General features: G+C 45.8%; 1 protein-coding gene across 5 annotated transcripts in view; it reads right to left on the reverse strand.

The window, feature by feature from the left end:
- Positions 1-1,144: 1,144 nt before the first annotated feature.
- kiaa1549la (KIAA1549-like a) overlaps positions 1,145-14,654 on the reverse strand; it is a 52,314-nt gene continuing 38,804 nt past the window's right edge. For 2 of the 5 annotated variants that reach the window (XM_018763193.2, XM_018763189.2), the window contains exons 14-22: positions 13,386-13,537; positions 12,358-12,482; positions 10,957-11,183; positions 8,831-8,963; positions 7,157-7,522; positions 6,584-6,681; positions 6,149-6,297; positions 3,342-3,493; positions 1,145-2,652 (exon numbers count right to left, since the gene is read on the reverse strand). In XM_018763193.2, coding sequence (XP_018618709.2) covers positions 2,368-2,652; positions 3,342-3,493; positions 6,149-6,297; positions 6,584-6,681; positions 7,157-7,522; positions 8,831-8,963; positions 10,957-11,183; positions 12,358-12,482; positions 13,386-13,537 — 1,687 coding nt within the window. In that variant the 3' untranslated portion in view covers positions 1,145-2,367. The remainder of the gene's footprint in view (positions 2,653-3,341; positions 3,494-6,148; positions 6,298-6,583; positions 6,682-7,156; positions 7,523-8,830; positions 8,964-10,956; positions 11,184-12,357; positions 12,483-13,385; positions 13,538-14,654) is intronic. The other 3 variants (XM_018763192.2, XM_018763191.2, XM_018763190.2) reach the window with 3 other exon arrangements.

Below are 14,654 nucleotides of genomic sequence, written 5' to 3' on the forward strand. Positions count from 1 at the left end.
CTTCAGTTTGGCTGCAGAGCTCAGCACTAGCACTGTTTCTACCAGTAACTATCAACCATAGTTACAAAAATTCCTCAAAAACCCCCTGACTCTGCATGCAGCAAGCACATGTTTATAGAAAAATTCATGCCAATTGTGTGAATATGTATTTTAAGATATAACACTATAGTCTATGTAATGACTAAATAATGGAATTAGGTTTGTCTTTTGGTTTTGTTAAGGTCAGAACAGATTAGTCTGCTGTATATCAAGGCATCCCAAATGCAGAAATCAAAAGTGACTATACTGATATTTTTAAGTCATTTCAGAGTCTAGTGAATTCTGTCCAAGTTAGGTTTGCACATCTTGTATATCAGTACTAAATATTCACCTTATTTTCATATATCTTTGCATGTAAATTATATAAATATTTCAGAAGAAGCATTACAGATTTTTCAAAACTTATGCTGCAGAAAAAGTGGAAAAAAGAATATATAAACATAGGACCAACATTGGCTCCAGTGAAGACAGAGACAGTGTACAGTACTTACTAAAAATAGTTTCTAAATGGTCGGGACAGAAAAAGATGTTAACAGTGGCTTAGTTTACTAAAACATAATAGCCATAGGTTTGTCTTGCCATATCCCGCCCTTTCCCATCACACACTGGATTCTTTCAAAAACCAAATCATTGTATCATAAATAGGGAAAAAAAGTGGATGGAAGGGCTGTGGGAACGTCTCAAAATACATCTTATATCAGTAAATGTTATTTCAATGAGACCATTTCTGCATTTTAGTAACTAATTTTCATTTGCTCACGCTAGGAAAAGGTACTGCTGGTATTATTAACTGTATTACCTTACAGCAAAGATTCCAGTGCAGAGTTTCTCACATTAACTAATGTGTGATCACTTGCAGAATGACTGCTCCCACTATTGTTTCAATGAGAGTTAGAACTTTTGTACAATGGTGAAGAATGGTTAAGCAGTCACATTACATCTGTTGCATTAATAACTATAACATTTCATTTAGTTCATTTCATTTATTTTTTTTCTGCTCATACTTTATTTGCATACATTGGTTTTGGTTTAAAATGTATTTTAGTAATTTCAGTTTTAAACAAAAAAAAAAAAAAAAAAAATCACTTCCACAATGTTGCTGTATTGTCTGCATAAAAGTCAGAAAATGTTACTACTGATTAGGACATTACAACATAGATTATCTTGACACAGATTAAGCCTGTCCCTGCTCTAAATTCCACTGCCAATATACATCCTCCATTGAAGCCCCCTTTTGTCAAGGACTAGACCTGATCTCTGCCTGGAAAAGTAGCTTTTCATGATCTACAGCAGGAATGGTAAACAAAGGTACAAATAAGGTCTTTTTGATTGATGCTTCATCAAAACTGGAAAACCACCCCATTGCTGGTCAGCCTAAAAAATTATTTCATCATAGGTCACCTCTTGCACAGCATTCCTATTGGTTAGACCACAAACAAAAGCGATTCAATGAACAGTCGAAAAACCAAAAGTTACACAGAGAATAAGAGAAAGGTAGGTCTGGACTGAAATTAGTCATATAAAACAATCATTGTTTCTGACTACATTCAACAAACTCTTCATAGCCAACAATAGCCATGCAAATCACACCTTTGTTTTTGCCATTTTTGTTGATGGGGCTGCTGGGTGGTGTTGCTCAGTACTAATTCCCAGAAAGTCTTGAAATAATGATAAGCTAATCAGTTCAATTTGTAACCCTAAAGAGACAAGGTCCTTCACTGAAGTGCACATTTGCACAGTAAACCGATACACACAGTACAGTACATTTATCAGCAGGATGTGTGTCAGTGGAATATTTGGTGTTTTTAATTCACACAAATGTCAACCTCTGATGCATAATGAGCAGCTCGACGTGTTTCCAGCGCTGCAAAGTTCCTGTGTTGGATGCCAACCCCGATTTTCACCGAAAGGCCATGTAGCTGCATAAGGTTGAACGTGAGCTACACTACGGTCCGCAGACCGCTCAGTGCAGGGCTTCTGTGCGTTCAGGGCCTCTTGTCTTCATTAAAAGTGCTACGTTAAAGGATTAACAGTAACTGGTTGCCAATGAAGTGTCTCGGTGGAAAATGCACGATGCAACAGCGCAACAAAGTTTAAAAAAAGAAACCGGAAATTGAAATGGCAGAGCGAAACAGTTTTTCTTTAGTTGTAAAATTAGGAAAATCACAATGAGACAAAATCGAGCAAAGAGTATTCTTTCGCAAAATGGAACAGTCTCAGTCACTTGTCTGGCCAGCTTGGGCACGAGTCCAAAGTTGCGGTCCGGCTTCCTGTGCCACAGTACATAAAAAAGGAATTAGTTTGCCCCCCAGGGTCTCTCGGGAGCTTTTAGACCTGGAACTCAAACATATCTGTCTGCTTCTTAGCCAACTTGGCCACCTCCTCACGGATGGCCTTGACCAGGGCGGCTGTAGAGAGGCTGCTGAGGGACGTGTCGGGGGTGTCCACAGTGCCCGTGAGGCTCTGTTGGGACGCGGCAGTGGACGGTGTCGGGGGGTTGTCCGGGGCACTGTGCGAGGACGAGGCCTGACTGTACTGCCTGGGCAGTCTGGGGGGGCTGCCCTGCGGGTAGTGGGGGTGCGGAAAGGCCTCCGCGTAGCCTGGCAGCGGCACCTACAACAAATTTTGGTGCAGGCATCACTACCGCATCACGCTAGAGACATACGTGCATAAACCTGTTGCTTCTCCCACAACTTTCCTCACAAGTAGCAGCAGATTGCATGACTTACAGTGATATTTTCTTTTGTACTGTTAGTCGTAAAATGAATGGTTTAAATTATTTAACGAGTGGGGGAGGGAAAAAGGCAAAACTTTCACAAAACTTATAAATAAAAATTAAAAAAAAAAAAAAAAGTGTTTCACTATCTGAAGTGACTTAAGAATGTGCTGTCAATTCAAACAGGATGTTTGAACTTTGCAATGGGTCACTCTGGATCTGAGCATGAGATGTGTGTGACTTCACAGTTACAATTACACACTCCAGAAAAGATGGTATCGTGGTCATTTAGGAAATGTTGCTCAACTACCCTGGTATTTTGCTGTGTCCACTCAACGCCATCGAAAAATTCAGTTCAGCAAATGGTTTCTAAATGACACTGGTTCTGTAAAAAGACACTGCATGAAGGCATTTGGTTGAAACAAACAGACAAACAGGCTAAAGAAACAGTCCATACAAGGAAGGAGGCTAATGCTGATGTCAGATCAGAAGGACGTACTGCAGGCCCAGGAATGAACGGCACCCAAACATTTACAGAAGAGCATCGGCTGAAAGCGCCAGGAGAAGGGAAACAAGACTGTCTTACAGAGTCGGCCCACTGGGATGGAACGTCCTCGGGCTCCGGGGGGTAGGACATCCAGGAGGGGCTCCGGTAGGAGGTTGGGGGTGTGGAAACAAGATAGCCCATATAGCCGGGGCGATTGGCTGGTATGGCATAGACTGCTGACATCGGGTTTCCTGCAGGGATCAACAGGAGGGCCGCACATGACGCGTCTGCAGTCTCTGATGGTTGTGAGTTGGTGTGAGTCTTTGGTCACACCGTACTTGACTGTGAACAAAGTACTCATCCACACAGAATATTCGCACCCTTCAGCTGGCATTACAATTTGCTGCTATAACAGAGACTTACTGCATAGGGCTGTCAAAAATATCAGCTGCCTGTTGTTATCCCCACAGACTGGATTCAGAAAATTACAAATAAACCCCAAAGCAAAAAGACCTGTAGGTGATGTGTTAATTGTGTGGCGTTGGGTTCATTCTCTCTTCCCGAGGCTTGTTTCAGAATGAGTCTTATGAGTCCTAATACAATTGTCTCTGGGGATGAATACACTAATACGGATGGTCCTCGAGTTACAACATATGCAACTTACCACTAGCTGTACTTACGACCACTGTCCCATTAATCTTACATTATTGTCGAGTCCCAGCGTTTCATTGTAACGTGTAACGACAAACGCTCCACACGCTATACAGTAATGCCGACTGGCCATGCTGCCGCAAGGCACCATGTTTCTTATTCACTCGGTCAATGTGTCTATCAGCTAATGCATTTTAGTTATAAAACTTTTCCTTTGTGATTCCCTCCAAGTTACTTTTTAAGTGATGGAAAAGGAGTTTTCTGGTGGTGCTTAAAATAAAAGACAATAGATTTAGAAATGAAAGTTTAAATAATAGTGAAGCATGAAAATGTAACGTTGTATTTATATTAGCGGGTGTTGTGGCGCAGTGGGTTGGACCGGGTCCTTCTCTCCAGGGGGTCTGGGGTTCGAGTCCCCCTTGGGGTGCCTTGCAACAGACTGGTGTCCTGTCCTGGGTGTGTCCCCTCCCCCTCCAGCCTTATGCCCTGTGTTACCAGGTTAGGCTCTGGCTCCCTGTGACCCTGAATAGGACAAGCGGCACAGAAAGTGTGTGTACATTTATATTACTACTCTATATTAAGATGAATAATGTGTAAAATTTGTGAAAAATATAACAAAGCCTGTTACACAGCATAGCATGTTAATAGTTCATACATCCTTACAAGTCGTATAAGTTCATTTTCAGCTCACGACAAAGTCGACTTACGGCAGCATCAGCGGAACAAAACCTCATTGTAAGGTTAAGACCACATGTAGCGCTATATTTCCTGATTCTGACACAAACTAGAAAAATGTGTGGAGAATCAATGGCTTCTGTCCTCTCATACAAAAATACTACTAAATTCTGCAGACGTGTTTTCTCAGGCTGGACAATAAAATGTGAAAACTACAAAAGCAAATACCGGTTCTAACAATGTCAATGCTATCATGGTTCATGAAGCATTTTTACATTAATTATGAATTTTAAAATCTGTTGTTTATCTGCAGGAGGTGCGGTGGTGCAGCGGGTTTCACCGGGTCCTGCTCTCCGGTGGATCTGGGGTTCGAGTCCTGCTTGGGGTGCCTTGCGATGGACTGGCGTCCCGTCCTGGGTGTGTCCCCTCCCCCCCAGTCTTACACCCTGTGTGTTGCTGGGTTAGGCTCTGGCTCGCCGCAACCCCGCTTGGGACAAGCGGTTTTAGAGAGTGTGCGTTTACCTATAGATGAATATATTGTGGGTGAAGCATGAAAATATCACACATGACTTGGGACTAGAAGTCTGCCTGTATTTTGTTTTGTTCGTAACTCCAAAGTCTCTTTTGCCACAAAGTCACAATAAAATCTTAACACAAATGTTCCTCACTTTATTAGTTTCTGTAAAAACGGTGTAAATAGCTACAATGAAGAAAAATACTTTGCAAGACCATCTTGACATTTATATTGACTTGAAAGTACACTACAATTAAATTTAGACGTTAAAAATAGTTTTAAAGACGCAAAAAAACGTGGTCTTTGTATATTCTTATTCGATCTGGATTGCTGAAAGATTCCCGTCATAATCACGATGCCAGGATGATGCGCTCGACTGAAGTGATGATGTTCAAGATTGTGTTTGGATGCTGGAATCCCAGCTGCATGCAACCGTTAAAAATGTCAACCTTAGCAAACCGCAACAACAACAACTTACACAGCAGATGAATGTATTTTGTTTAATACAGATTCATCACGCACACATATGCGCAACGTTCACCATCTCGTCATTGATCACCGACGCTCAAAGTAAGTCGCACACCGCGACTGTTTGAGGGCGTTTTGCCGCCACCTATCGGCTGAGCGTGTAAATACAGGATGAGGCATCCAGAAATTTTAGGAAATAGTCGATCAGTGAAGAAAGTGTGGTTAAAAATGAATGTCATTTAATTTGGAGGGAAAACAACGTCTTTACATTTAATTCCGTGTTAAGGTTACAATTATTTATCCATTCATACAGCTGAGCTGTATACATTTTTACTGGAGCAATTGTAGGATAAGTACCTTGCTCGAGAGTCCTACACAGCCGGAGTTGGGGACTCAAACCTGCGAGCTTTTGGGTCCAAAGACAACAACGCACACCACTATACTACAAGTTGCATCCCTTTTATACGTCAAAATTTATAATTTGACTCTTCGTTACACGAGGAGCTGGTGTAGCGAGTTATTAGTATTATAGCTAGTTATATTATTCATGCTGGGACTCTAGTGGAATGAGTCACACCCTTAAGAAACAATCCCTCACCTGAGTAATTTGTCATGGGCAAATCGGTGGCGACAGCAGGCAACGGTGTTCTCATCATTGGCAGGTAGGGGGCGCTGTCACGCTGATTCTGTGTTTCAGGGCCAGAGGACTCCGAGGCCCGGGCCTTCGGGCCGATGTCCGATGACGAACTGAGCGCAGAAACATCGGCAGTGTCACACCACCACTGACCACTAGGTGTCAGCAGCGTCCCGATAACGACACAACTGCAGCACAGCAAGGCTTCTCAGTGCGATCATTCATATGCATGTCACTTTTGTTCAGCTGTTTTAGGATTCAAATTTATACATGAGTATAGTATGAAATCACACCAGGACTGCCAAATTCACATTTATCGGGAATATTCTGGGATGTTCATAATAAATTTCGGCACGTGCAGCGAGAGGCTCGTTACGAGGATCTCAAGATCAATCGTACCGCCTGAGCGAGGCTCCTGATGCAGGCCCTGTTCTGGGGGGTATTGGGGGTGGAGGGGAGCCCATGGCCATGTCTGGAAGCTGGGTGAACCGGAAGGCCTTAACGGGTCAACGTGAAAGAAGGGAAACACATGAGCAATCCTCAACTCAAATGATGTCAATTGAACAAGAAGAACCTTAATTATCTTAACTTAATTTACATAACATGAGCATTAAATACTAATATGAATATTCTCAGTTCCATAAATCACGGCATTGCTCTACATGTCTAATGTAGCTGAGTACTTAATTGGGTGTCATTCTTGTTATATTATTTTACTTATATTGTCTGTCTATTTTAACTGACTTGACAGTTTTACGTTTGACTTTTTTCCTTGGAGCTGTATTGTGTTTTATTTTACTCTATCCAGGTGGGTTGAGGTGGAAGGTGTGGGAAGGGAACAGTTGTTTAGGGATACAGATGGTAAGTATGATCATTGTAATCCTCTCAAAGCAGAAATATATAAATAATTAATGAGAAAGAAAATGTAGCTGGGTTGAGCACCGTGCAGAAGTTGGGAAAACACAAACTCACTGGTTTCGGGAGGCTGCACTGGTACGCGTCTGGTTTGTATGCTGGGACCCACTGCAGCCCCCCTCGAGACCTGTTCATCGTCCCCGGGGCGCTGGTCACCACCTCGGAGTACGGCACGGATTGGCTCCCACCATACGGCCCGCGAGGGTGATGGTGGTGGTGACGGCCGCCCGTGGAGTGGCCGGCTGAGGCCAGGCTGAAGGCCTCCTCCAGGAGCAGGTGCATCTGCTGCCTCACCTCATCGATGGAGGGCTGCGAGCTCAGAGTAGATGTGTCCGAATGACCTTTGACCTGCCTCCCACCTCCACAGATCCTCGGACCCACCAGGCGATCCACATCGGTTTCCTCGATCAGTTCTGGCTCCGTCTAACACGCAGACACACACGCGTACACACCAGTGTTGCTGTCCTGCAGTATACCTTTAGGGTTCTTCCTCTTTACAGTCTGAAAGCCCTGCACAGCCTTGGCTATTCATAGGTCCCAGATTTCCCACTGGAATCACGAACGAGCGCTTATTAATGTTCGCATACTCTGAAACTGGGGAAGGTGACATTCTTAAACCTACAGGAAACTTAACAGCTTTTCCTTTCTACGAGGCGACATGATGCTGAGATGGACCTGACTGTGCCATATCCAGCACCGTGTACCCTGGATGACAGGCTCCGGTAAACACTTCCCATCGACCTATTTTCTCGAACCCAAGTCTTCCGCGTGTGACACTGGTTCAGTGGGCCCTTATGACACAACCTAACTCTGCTCACTGCCAGACCTAGTGCAAGGATATAAGGAAACTTTTTCCTTATTTTGTTTTAAAGGACTGTTCTAAGTCCTTGGAATGACTACATTTAGGTTCAAAATCAGCGGGACACCGCGTTATATGTTTTGTTTATCGATGGTTTGCCCCCAGAATTAATTGCCGTGATAAACAATCTGTGCAAAGAAAAGTGGAGAGAAGTAATTAACTGCTGTGGTAAAGTGCTGGAGGTTTGCTCCTCTCCCCCCTCTCTCATTCAGTGCAGTGCCTCACATCCCCGATCCCCTTTCTTTCTATCGCTCACTCTCTAGCTCATGGTTATAAATCAGGGAGAGGCACCGGTGCCCTACTTCCTGTGTGCTACCGGAGGAGAGCTGCAGAGGACCTGGAGCGGTGAGACACGTAAATCAGCCCTCCCTGCAACATGCACGCTGCTGATAAATAAGTCCTCGACCAACGCGGACAGCTGAATCTGCAGTGATCTCGCCCCCAGCGGTGTGCTCTGGTTGCCAACCACGGTGCGAAGTCATCACACAGGAGAAGAGCGTGTCGCCGAGATCGCTGCTGCAGCCGGGAGGAGGTGATGCTGACGACAGTACCGGGCAGCGTCTCAAGGTGGTTATTAGGAAGGTGTCTGATGAAAACACTAAGACTTTTTTTTTTTCCCCCGCTAATAACCTTCATTCTGTCAAACGCAAATAATTTCACATGAGGATTATCGTACTTTCCAAGCCTATTTATTACTACTTGTAATTACTTTGTTATTGCTTTGAAATGAAGCCAGATTCCGCAGCAAAGGACTGACTCCCATTGCGGAGAAGATTTAACCTTTAAAAGGCTCTTTGCCCATTTAAAGTGATAAAGTGCGTGAGTTTGCGCCGTCCCCACAGCCACTTGCACACAGCCATTCGCAGACTTACATCATAGCCGCTGTTGCGGATCCCTCTTCTGGGTTTTTCTCTCATGACCAGCAGATCCATCTCGGTTCCGCCCGGGCTGGGACTGTTCAGCGACTGCCGGCTACGGTAGACTGGGTTCCTCATCTGAGAGTGTCTGCAATCAGGTCATCGTGATCATCATGATCATCACCATCATCACCATCATCATCAGCGCAACCATTATCAGCATGCAGGTAGACCCCATGTTCTTCTGCATTATTGAGAGAAGATAAAAAGCAGCTCCTCCACCTTTGCTAAGTACTTTGTATTTCACACTAGGCGAGGATTTTCTCATTAGGCAAAAAATATCTCTCGATAATCTCTGCGGGCCTTTACATGCCCTGACGCTCATGGGAACTCTGTCTCATCCAGATTACACTGGGTAAAGTGCAGAGCAGACGTAGTGCAGAATGCAGTGGAGTAATGACACATCCACATGCGCGAACCCTCAAAAACATTTTATATTTTTATATCATCTTTCTGAGCCATGCATGACGACTGAAGTACTTATGATAATACACTTTGTCTGCTCACTAAAACCCCCTGCTGCACCACACACCCACTGAGTTTTTCATTTTGCTTGTGCCTATCTTACAACCAGCTTTCAGCGTGATCTCGCGAACACGGTGCGCGCGTTGCTCGCCGAACCGGCACAAAGCGGCACCGGAGCGCAGGCAGCGAACGTGCAGTTAAATCCTCCAATGGAAATCTAATCAACTTCTGGGAAAACACTGAGCCCCTTATGCCTAACATTTCTAGACCGCTGCACAGCTGGCCAGAGGTGTCTGGGCACTGTCAGGACATCTGGGTCCAGTTTGTCATGTCTGCGTGTTGGACGTACAAATTCTGCATGTGCTCCATGACCTCTCCCTAAAAAGCCGAACTGGAAGATGTCTTCACCGCATTCACCCTCCCGCACAGGGAAGGGGAGCATAAGAAAATGGATGTGAACTGAAAGTAAACCCCACTGTGCACAAGGCACAGCTTTCAGAGCCAAATTCCTCAAAACCACTCAATTCTTTAGTCTTTTTCTGGTAAAAACAGCTGGGTTTGGACCTGCAGAAACAGACTCCCTAGAAAAGAGGGGCGGGGAGAGAGCACTAGGCAAATGTAATCAACAAAAATTTAAGAGAAGGGAAGAAAGGCCTCGGTTAAACAAATATATTACAAAGGCAGACTGACAGAAATGAAAAATTCATTCAATGGGACTGGAGTCACCACACAAACTGGCTGAAGCTGCTCGTCCTGAGCGGGGTCGCGGCGAGCTGGCGCCTAACCCAGCAACACAGGGCGTAAGGCCGGAGGGCGATGCCGGTCCGTCACAAGGCACCCCAAGCGGGACTCGAACCCCAGACCCGCCAGGGAGCAGGACCCGGCCAAACCCGTTGCGGCACCGCGCCCCCCCCCCCGGAGTCACCAGACAGCCAAAATATAATTTTGCACTGAAGAAAAACCTATTAATGCCTATTAACAGCTGGCTTTGGATACATTTTCTTGTATTAGTCCTTATGATGTAGTCAGTGTTGGGTGCATTACTTGAAAATTATTGCAGTTTTAATATTACATGTTACTCGTCAATTATTAATATATGTTAAATGTACTTTTATGGCAGCAGGTAGAGCACTGGGTAGAGCTCAGAGGTTGCATGTTGGCATCCCATGTCCTGCTGCAGTACCCTTCAGCAGACCCTGAACCGACACAGTATAAATTATCCAGTTGTTTAAAAAGCGAATCACTGTAGCTAGGTTAATGTTGTAAGTCTTTTTGGAGAAAAGCGTCAGATAAATACAGTTATGTATTTAAATATAATGTTTCCTTTTTTTACTTTTAAAAGATGTCCTTAGCACTAGGGTTTTCATCAAACGGGACTTGGGCCATGTGTTTTCATACACACGTACACAGAAGTGCACGAGAGCTCATCCCGGCAAACACGTCGCACGGCTCTCGGCTGCCGTTCCATCAGGGTTACGGCTAGATGGGCAGTCCTTCACTCTTCAGAAAGATAAGAACCCAAAGCAAACCTCGAAGCTGTTCAAGAACTGCCTGGAAAGAGAATGACAACTGAAAATAATGACCTGGCCGTGACATTGGCAATTTACGGCGCTGACCTTCTCCTGGACTTGATGTAGGTGGAGGCCTTTTCCTCTTCGGTGTTGGGCGTCTTGCTGAGCTCCAGCTCGTCCTTCCCATGGCTGTGCCTCTGTCGCTGGGCGGAGGACTGGGGGCCGGAATCCACCGCAGGGAAGTCGTAGTAACCTTTTCGCTTGGCTTTCAGCCGTAACTTGTTCCTGTAGTGCTCAATGTCCGACTTCTGTTTGAGGGCCACACTCACCTGCTGGGAGACATCGAGCACCCACACGCTAAAGACATGTGACCCACACTACAGTAAACGTATAACATGAGGGGGACCTCGATGTACAGAGCGACAGCAGAGAGCCTTTCATTAATCAAATGGGTTTTGCCTGTAGCTCTACAGAATATGGCGATACCATGTCCAACTAAGCGGTCCACAAGCGTGGAAGAGTGTCTCCTAAAAATAATGAGCTAATTATGAAACAGAACTTGAATGCCGTAATACGCTATCCATGCAATGCAGCTGTAACTGAATAAAACAGGAGGGTAAGTCAAAAAGTGTCTGTAATCATGTGTATAAACGTGGTTATAAAAACATTACTGCAGGTATTTTTTGACTTACCCTTGTATAACTTTCAGAAAAATGCATTTGGGACAAAATGGACTATTGCATGTGAGCAATTATTCATCAAAGAAAATATGACACACAATTGTATCTTACAGTTTGTATGGAACCTGTAAATCCCCACTGAAATAAAAAAGATCTGGGACTCACTTATTTTTCACTAATTTGCTGCTTAGGTGACACTTAAGGACTTAAAGAGTCTGACCCATTTATACAGCTGGGTATTTGTACTGGGGCAATGCAGAGTAAGTACGGTACCTTGCTCAAGGGCAGTACAGCAGATGCTGGGAATGGAGCTCAGATCAGCAGCCGTCAGGTTACAGGTGCTTAACCATTGCGCTGCCTACTGTTTGTTGGTCTCCTCGTGAATATGATATTGCAGTGGAAAGAGTTTTTTTTTTTTTACAATGAATTTGGTGATGCCACAGTGACCGTTTGAAGCAAATCTGCGACATCTGAGATGCAGAAATAGTGGTTCATTTTTTCATAACTTGCAAATACTGTAGAAGCACGGCGTTTCGGCCAACGCGTTTCGGCCCTCGTGCGGAGCTGCTTTTCCAAAGTCATTTGTCCAGAACATTCATCTGACTGCGGATTTCCACACGCAACTTATGTTATGTTAACACCTCTTGTCTATGAGGCTGCAGTTCTAGAGAAAGCACTCTTTAAATGACGCTCCTCCATCACCCTGGCCCCAGAGGACCCGCATTTACGATTCGGTCAAATATATTTATTCCAACTTTACACAAAAGATTTCCTCTGACTTTCCTGCGAAATAAGAACTTCCACACCTCGGTGCGTTGATGCTCACCTCTCCATTGACGATGGCTGAGTCTTGGCTGCGGTCTGATGAGGCTGGGTGCGAGTAACTGGGCGGAGCTGTCACGGGCTTGATGGAGATAAGCTGCAAGGAGCCAGAGGAGGTATCGTAGGGATCTGCCAAGACCCACAATGCCAAGTTAGAGTGGAACATCTCCCGTAGCCCATGACATGGTAACTACAAGGGACATCCACGTCACGTCCGGTCTCAGACAACAGACAGAGCTCCTCGGAGACACACAAACAGTGCGTCATCATGGCAGAAGACAGTTCAGCTTTCTTTGCTCTACAGCGGTTCCTGCATTATTCCTTTCTCATTAATCCTTCCTACTTATTCACAATAAAGATTAAAAAGTGGTAAAATGTCAAAGTTACTGAGAAAAATCTTCTACTGGCAAATGTGTGCCCTTGTTATTATTTTGCTGTTCAGCTGATGTTTTTACCTAAAGCAAGCTGGGTATTTCGACTGGAGCAAGTTAAGGGGGAACTCAAACCAACACCCTTCAGATTTAAAGGCCATGCGCATATCCAGCACGTTAGGACTCGCAGCAAAAGCAGCAGCGCTGAGCCGACTCCGAGAGAGCGTGTGTTGTACCTTCGTGGCCCAGACGAACCCCCGGAGCTGATCTGACACTGCTTGTTTCACTGTGCAGAGAAGAGGCTAGAGCAAGGCCAGTGGCGGTCACTGAGTGTGCACTCTGAAGGTACTCGCAGAGACAGGGCAGGTCGGCGTGACGCGGCACGTCATGTCACAGAGAGCCTGCTGCATGCGCATTTATTAATCAGGCCAGCCTGTCCCTTCCTTTTCCTGCTGAGTATATGCTACCTTCACTGCATCTATAAAAAAAGGTGCAGGCTAAACAGGCAGGTCAGTATTCATCGCAACCCGGGACCAAGAAGCGCAGAGGTGGTCGCATCCCCGTCACCAAATGTGAAGGTGCGGTTCAGGCTGAAATCGGAGCGCTCCCTAGAAAAGTGCTGAGACCAGGTGGCCAGGGCCAGGTTTCCTGTGACCCGCACCTAAGCGTCCTCGCTCACCGCTCCTCTTGCGCGTCTCCTCCTTTGTCATTTTCTGCTGCGCTGTTACTTTCTTCAGAGCGGACGAGCCCCTGCCGGAGTTGAGCTTTCCTGATTCGTTGCTGATGACGGAGCCGTCCTCGCTAGGCAACCTGCTGCAAGTAACCATAGCAACAGGAGTGGCAGTTAAGTTGTGCACATGCAAGCCTAAGCATATGATTACGTCACCCCGGCCCCCCCAAGCCCCCCAGTGCGTACCTGTGCAAACCGCAGTGTCCGCAAGTGACACGTCCGCATGCACACGGCCTAATAGTTATTCGAGCAGAACTGCAGGACCAACCGCACCGATGTCACACAGCACACCAAGCGCAAGAATACACGAGATCACCTCCATCGAACCGGTGCACTTCACAGCTGATGTGATTATGTAACGATCGTATCGCGGCCGTGCAAACTATGCTAATGCAATGAATGCAGTGTGTGTATTTACCGTGCGACCCAGCGGGGGGGTGCGGGGGGACAGAGTAATCAGCCGGAGGGCTTTCGGCGCAGAAACCTGAATTTGCATTCGCTGAGAAGTGGGACTGCAGCTTGAGCAGCAGGAAACGCGGGAGTGTGAGAAAGGGTGCGTGTGAGAATCCCTGGCTGCTCTGCCTGCTGAGCAGCTGTCGGACACTGTGGGACAGGACACAGACACCAAGAGAGGAGGGCACCATCTTACAGAGCCTTAGCCACCCTGGGGAGCAGCAGAGCAGGCAGGGGCCACGATACTCCGCGTCTCCCATTTCGGGCCTATAAATCCAGCTGGCAGAGCCCCTACACACACCAGCCCGTCGCCCCCGTCTCACACTTCCAATTCCACGCCTCCCCCTTGCATCTTCCGCACAAATCAACCGCTCACCAGGATGCAACGGGCGGAAAGGCCATGCGAGCGGGGTGCTGCATCCCGCCGGTCACACTGCACGCGGGGTAATTGGTCTCTCGGCAATAGCAGTTGGTGCCACTCTAACTGCAGCATCCGCTGATCTTTGCCAGGGACTCTTTTTATCTCGGTGAAAAAGCAGCAAACGAAACTTTAATAAAAATGAAGATTTAAATTATGGGAGTCTACGCAAATGTTTTACTTACTTAGGCAGTTTTCCAGTTTTATGTATCCACACTAGACTGCCAAGCTCTGAGATCAGCTTAGCTCCTCTTATGAGGCAGGCAATTAAAAAGGGAGGATTTGTTGGTATGTAAATTTCATTCCTCACTTGTCTAGTTTGCATCTTT

The sequence above is a fragment of the Scleropages formosus genome, chromosome 11 (assembly GCF_900964775.1).
Source record: "Scleropages formosus chromosome 11, fSclFor1.1, whole genome shotgun sequence".
NCBI lineage: Eukaryota > Metazoa > Chordata > Actinopteri > Osteoglossiformes > Osteoglossidae > Scleropages > Scleropages formosus.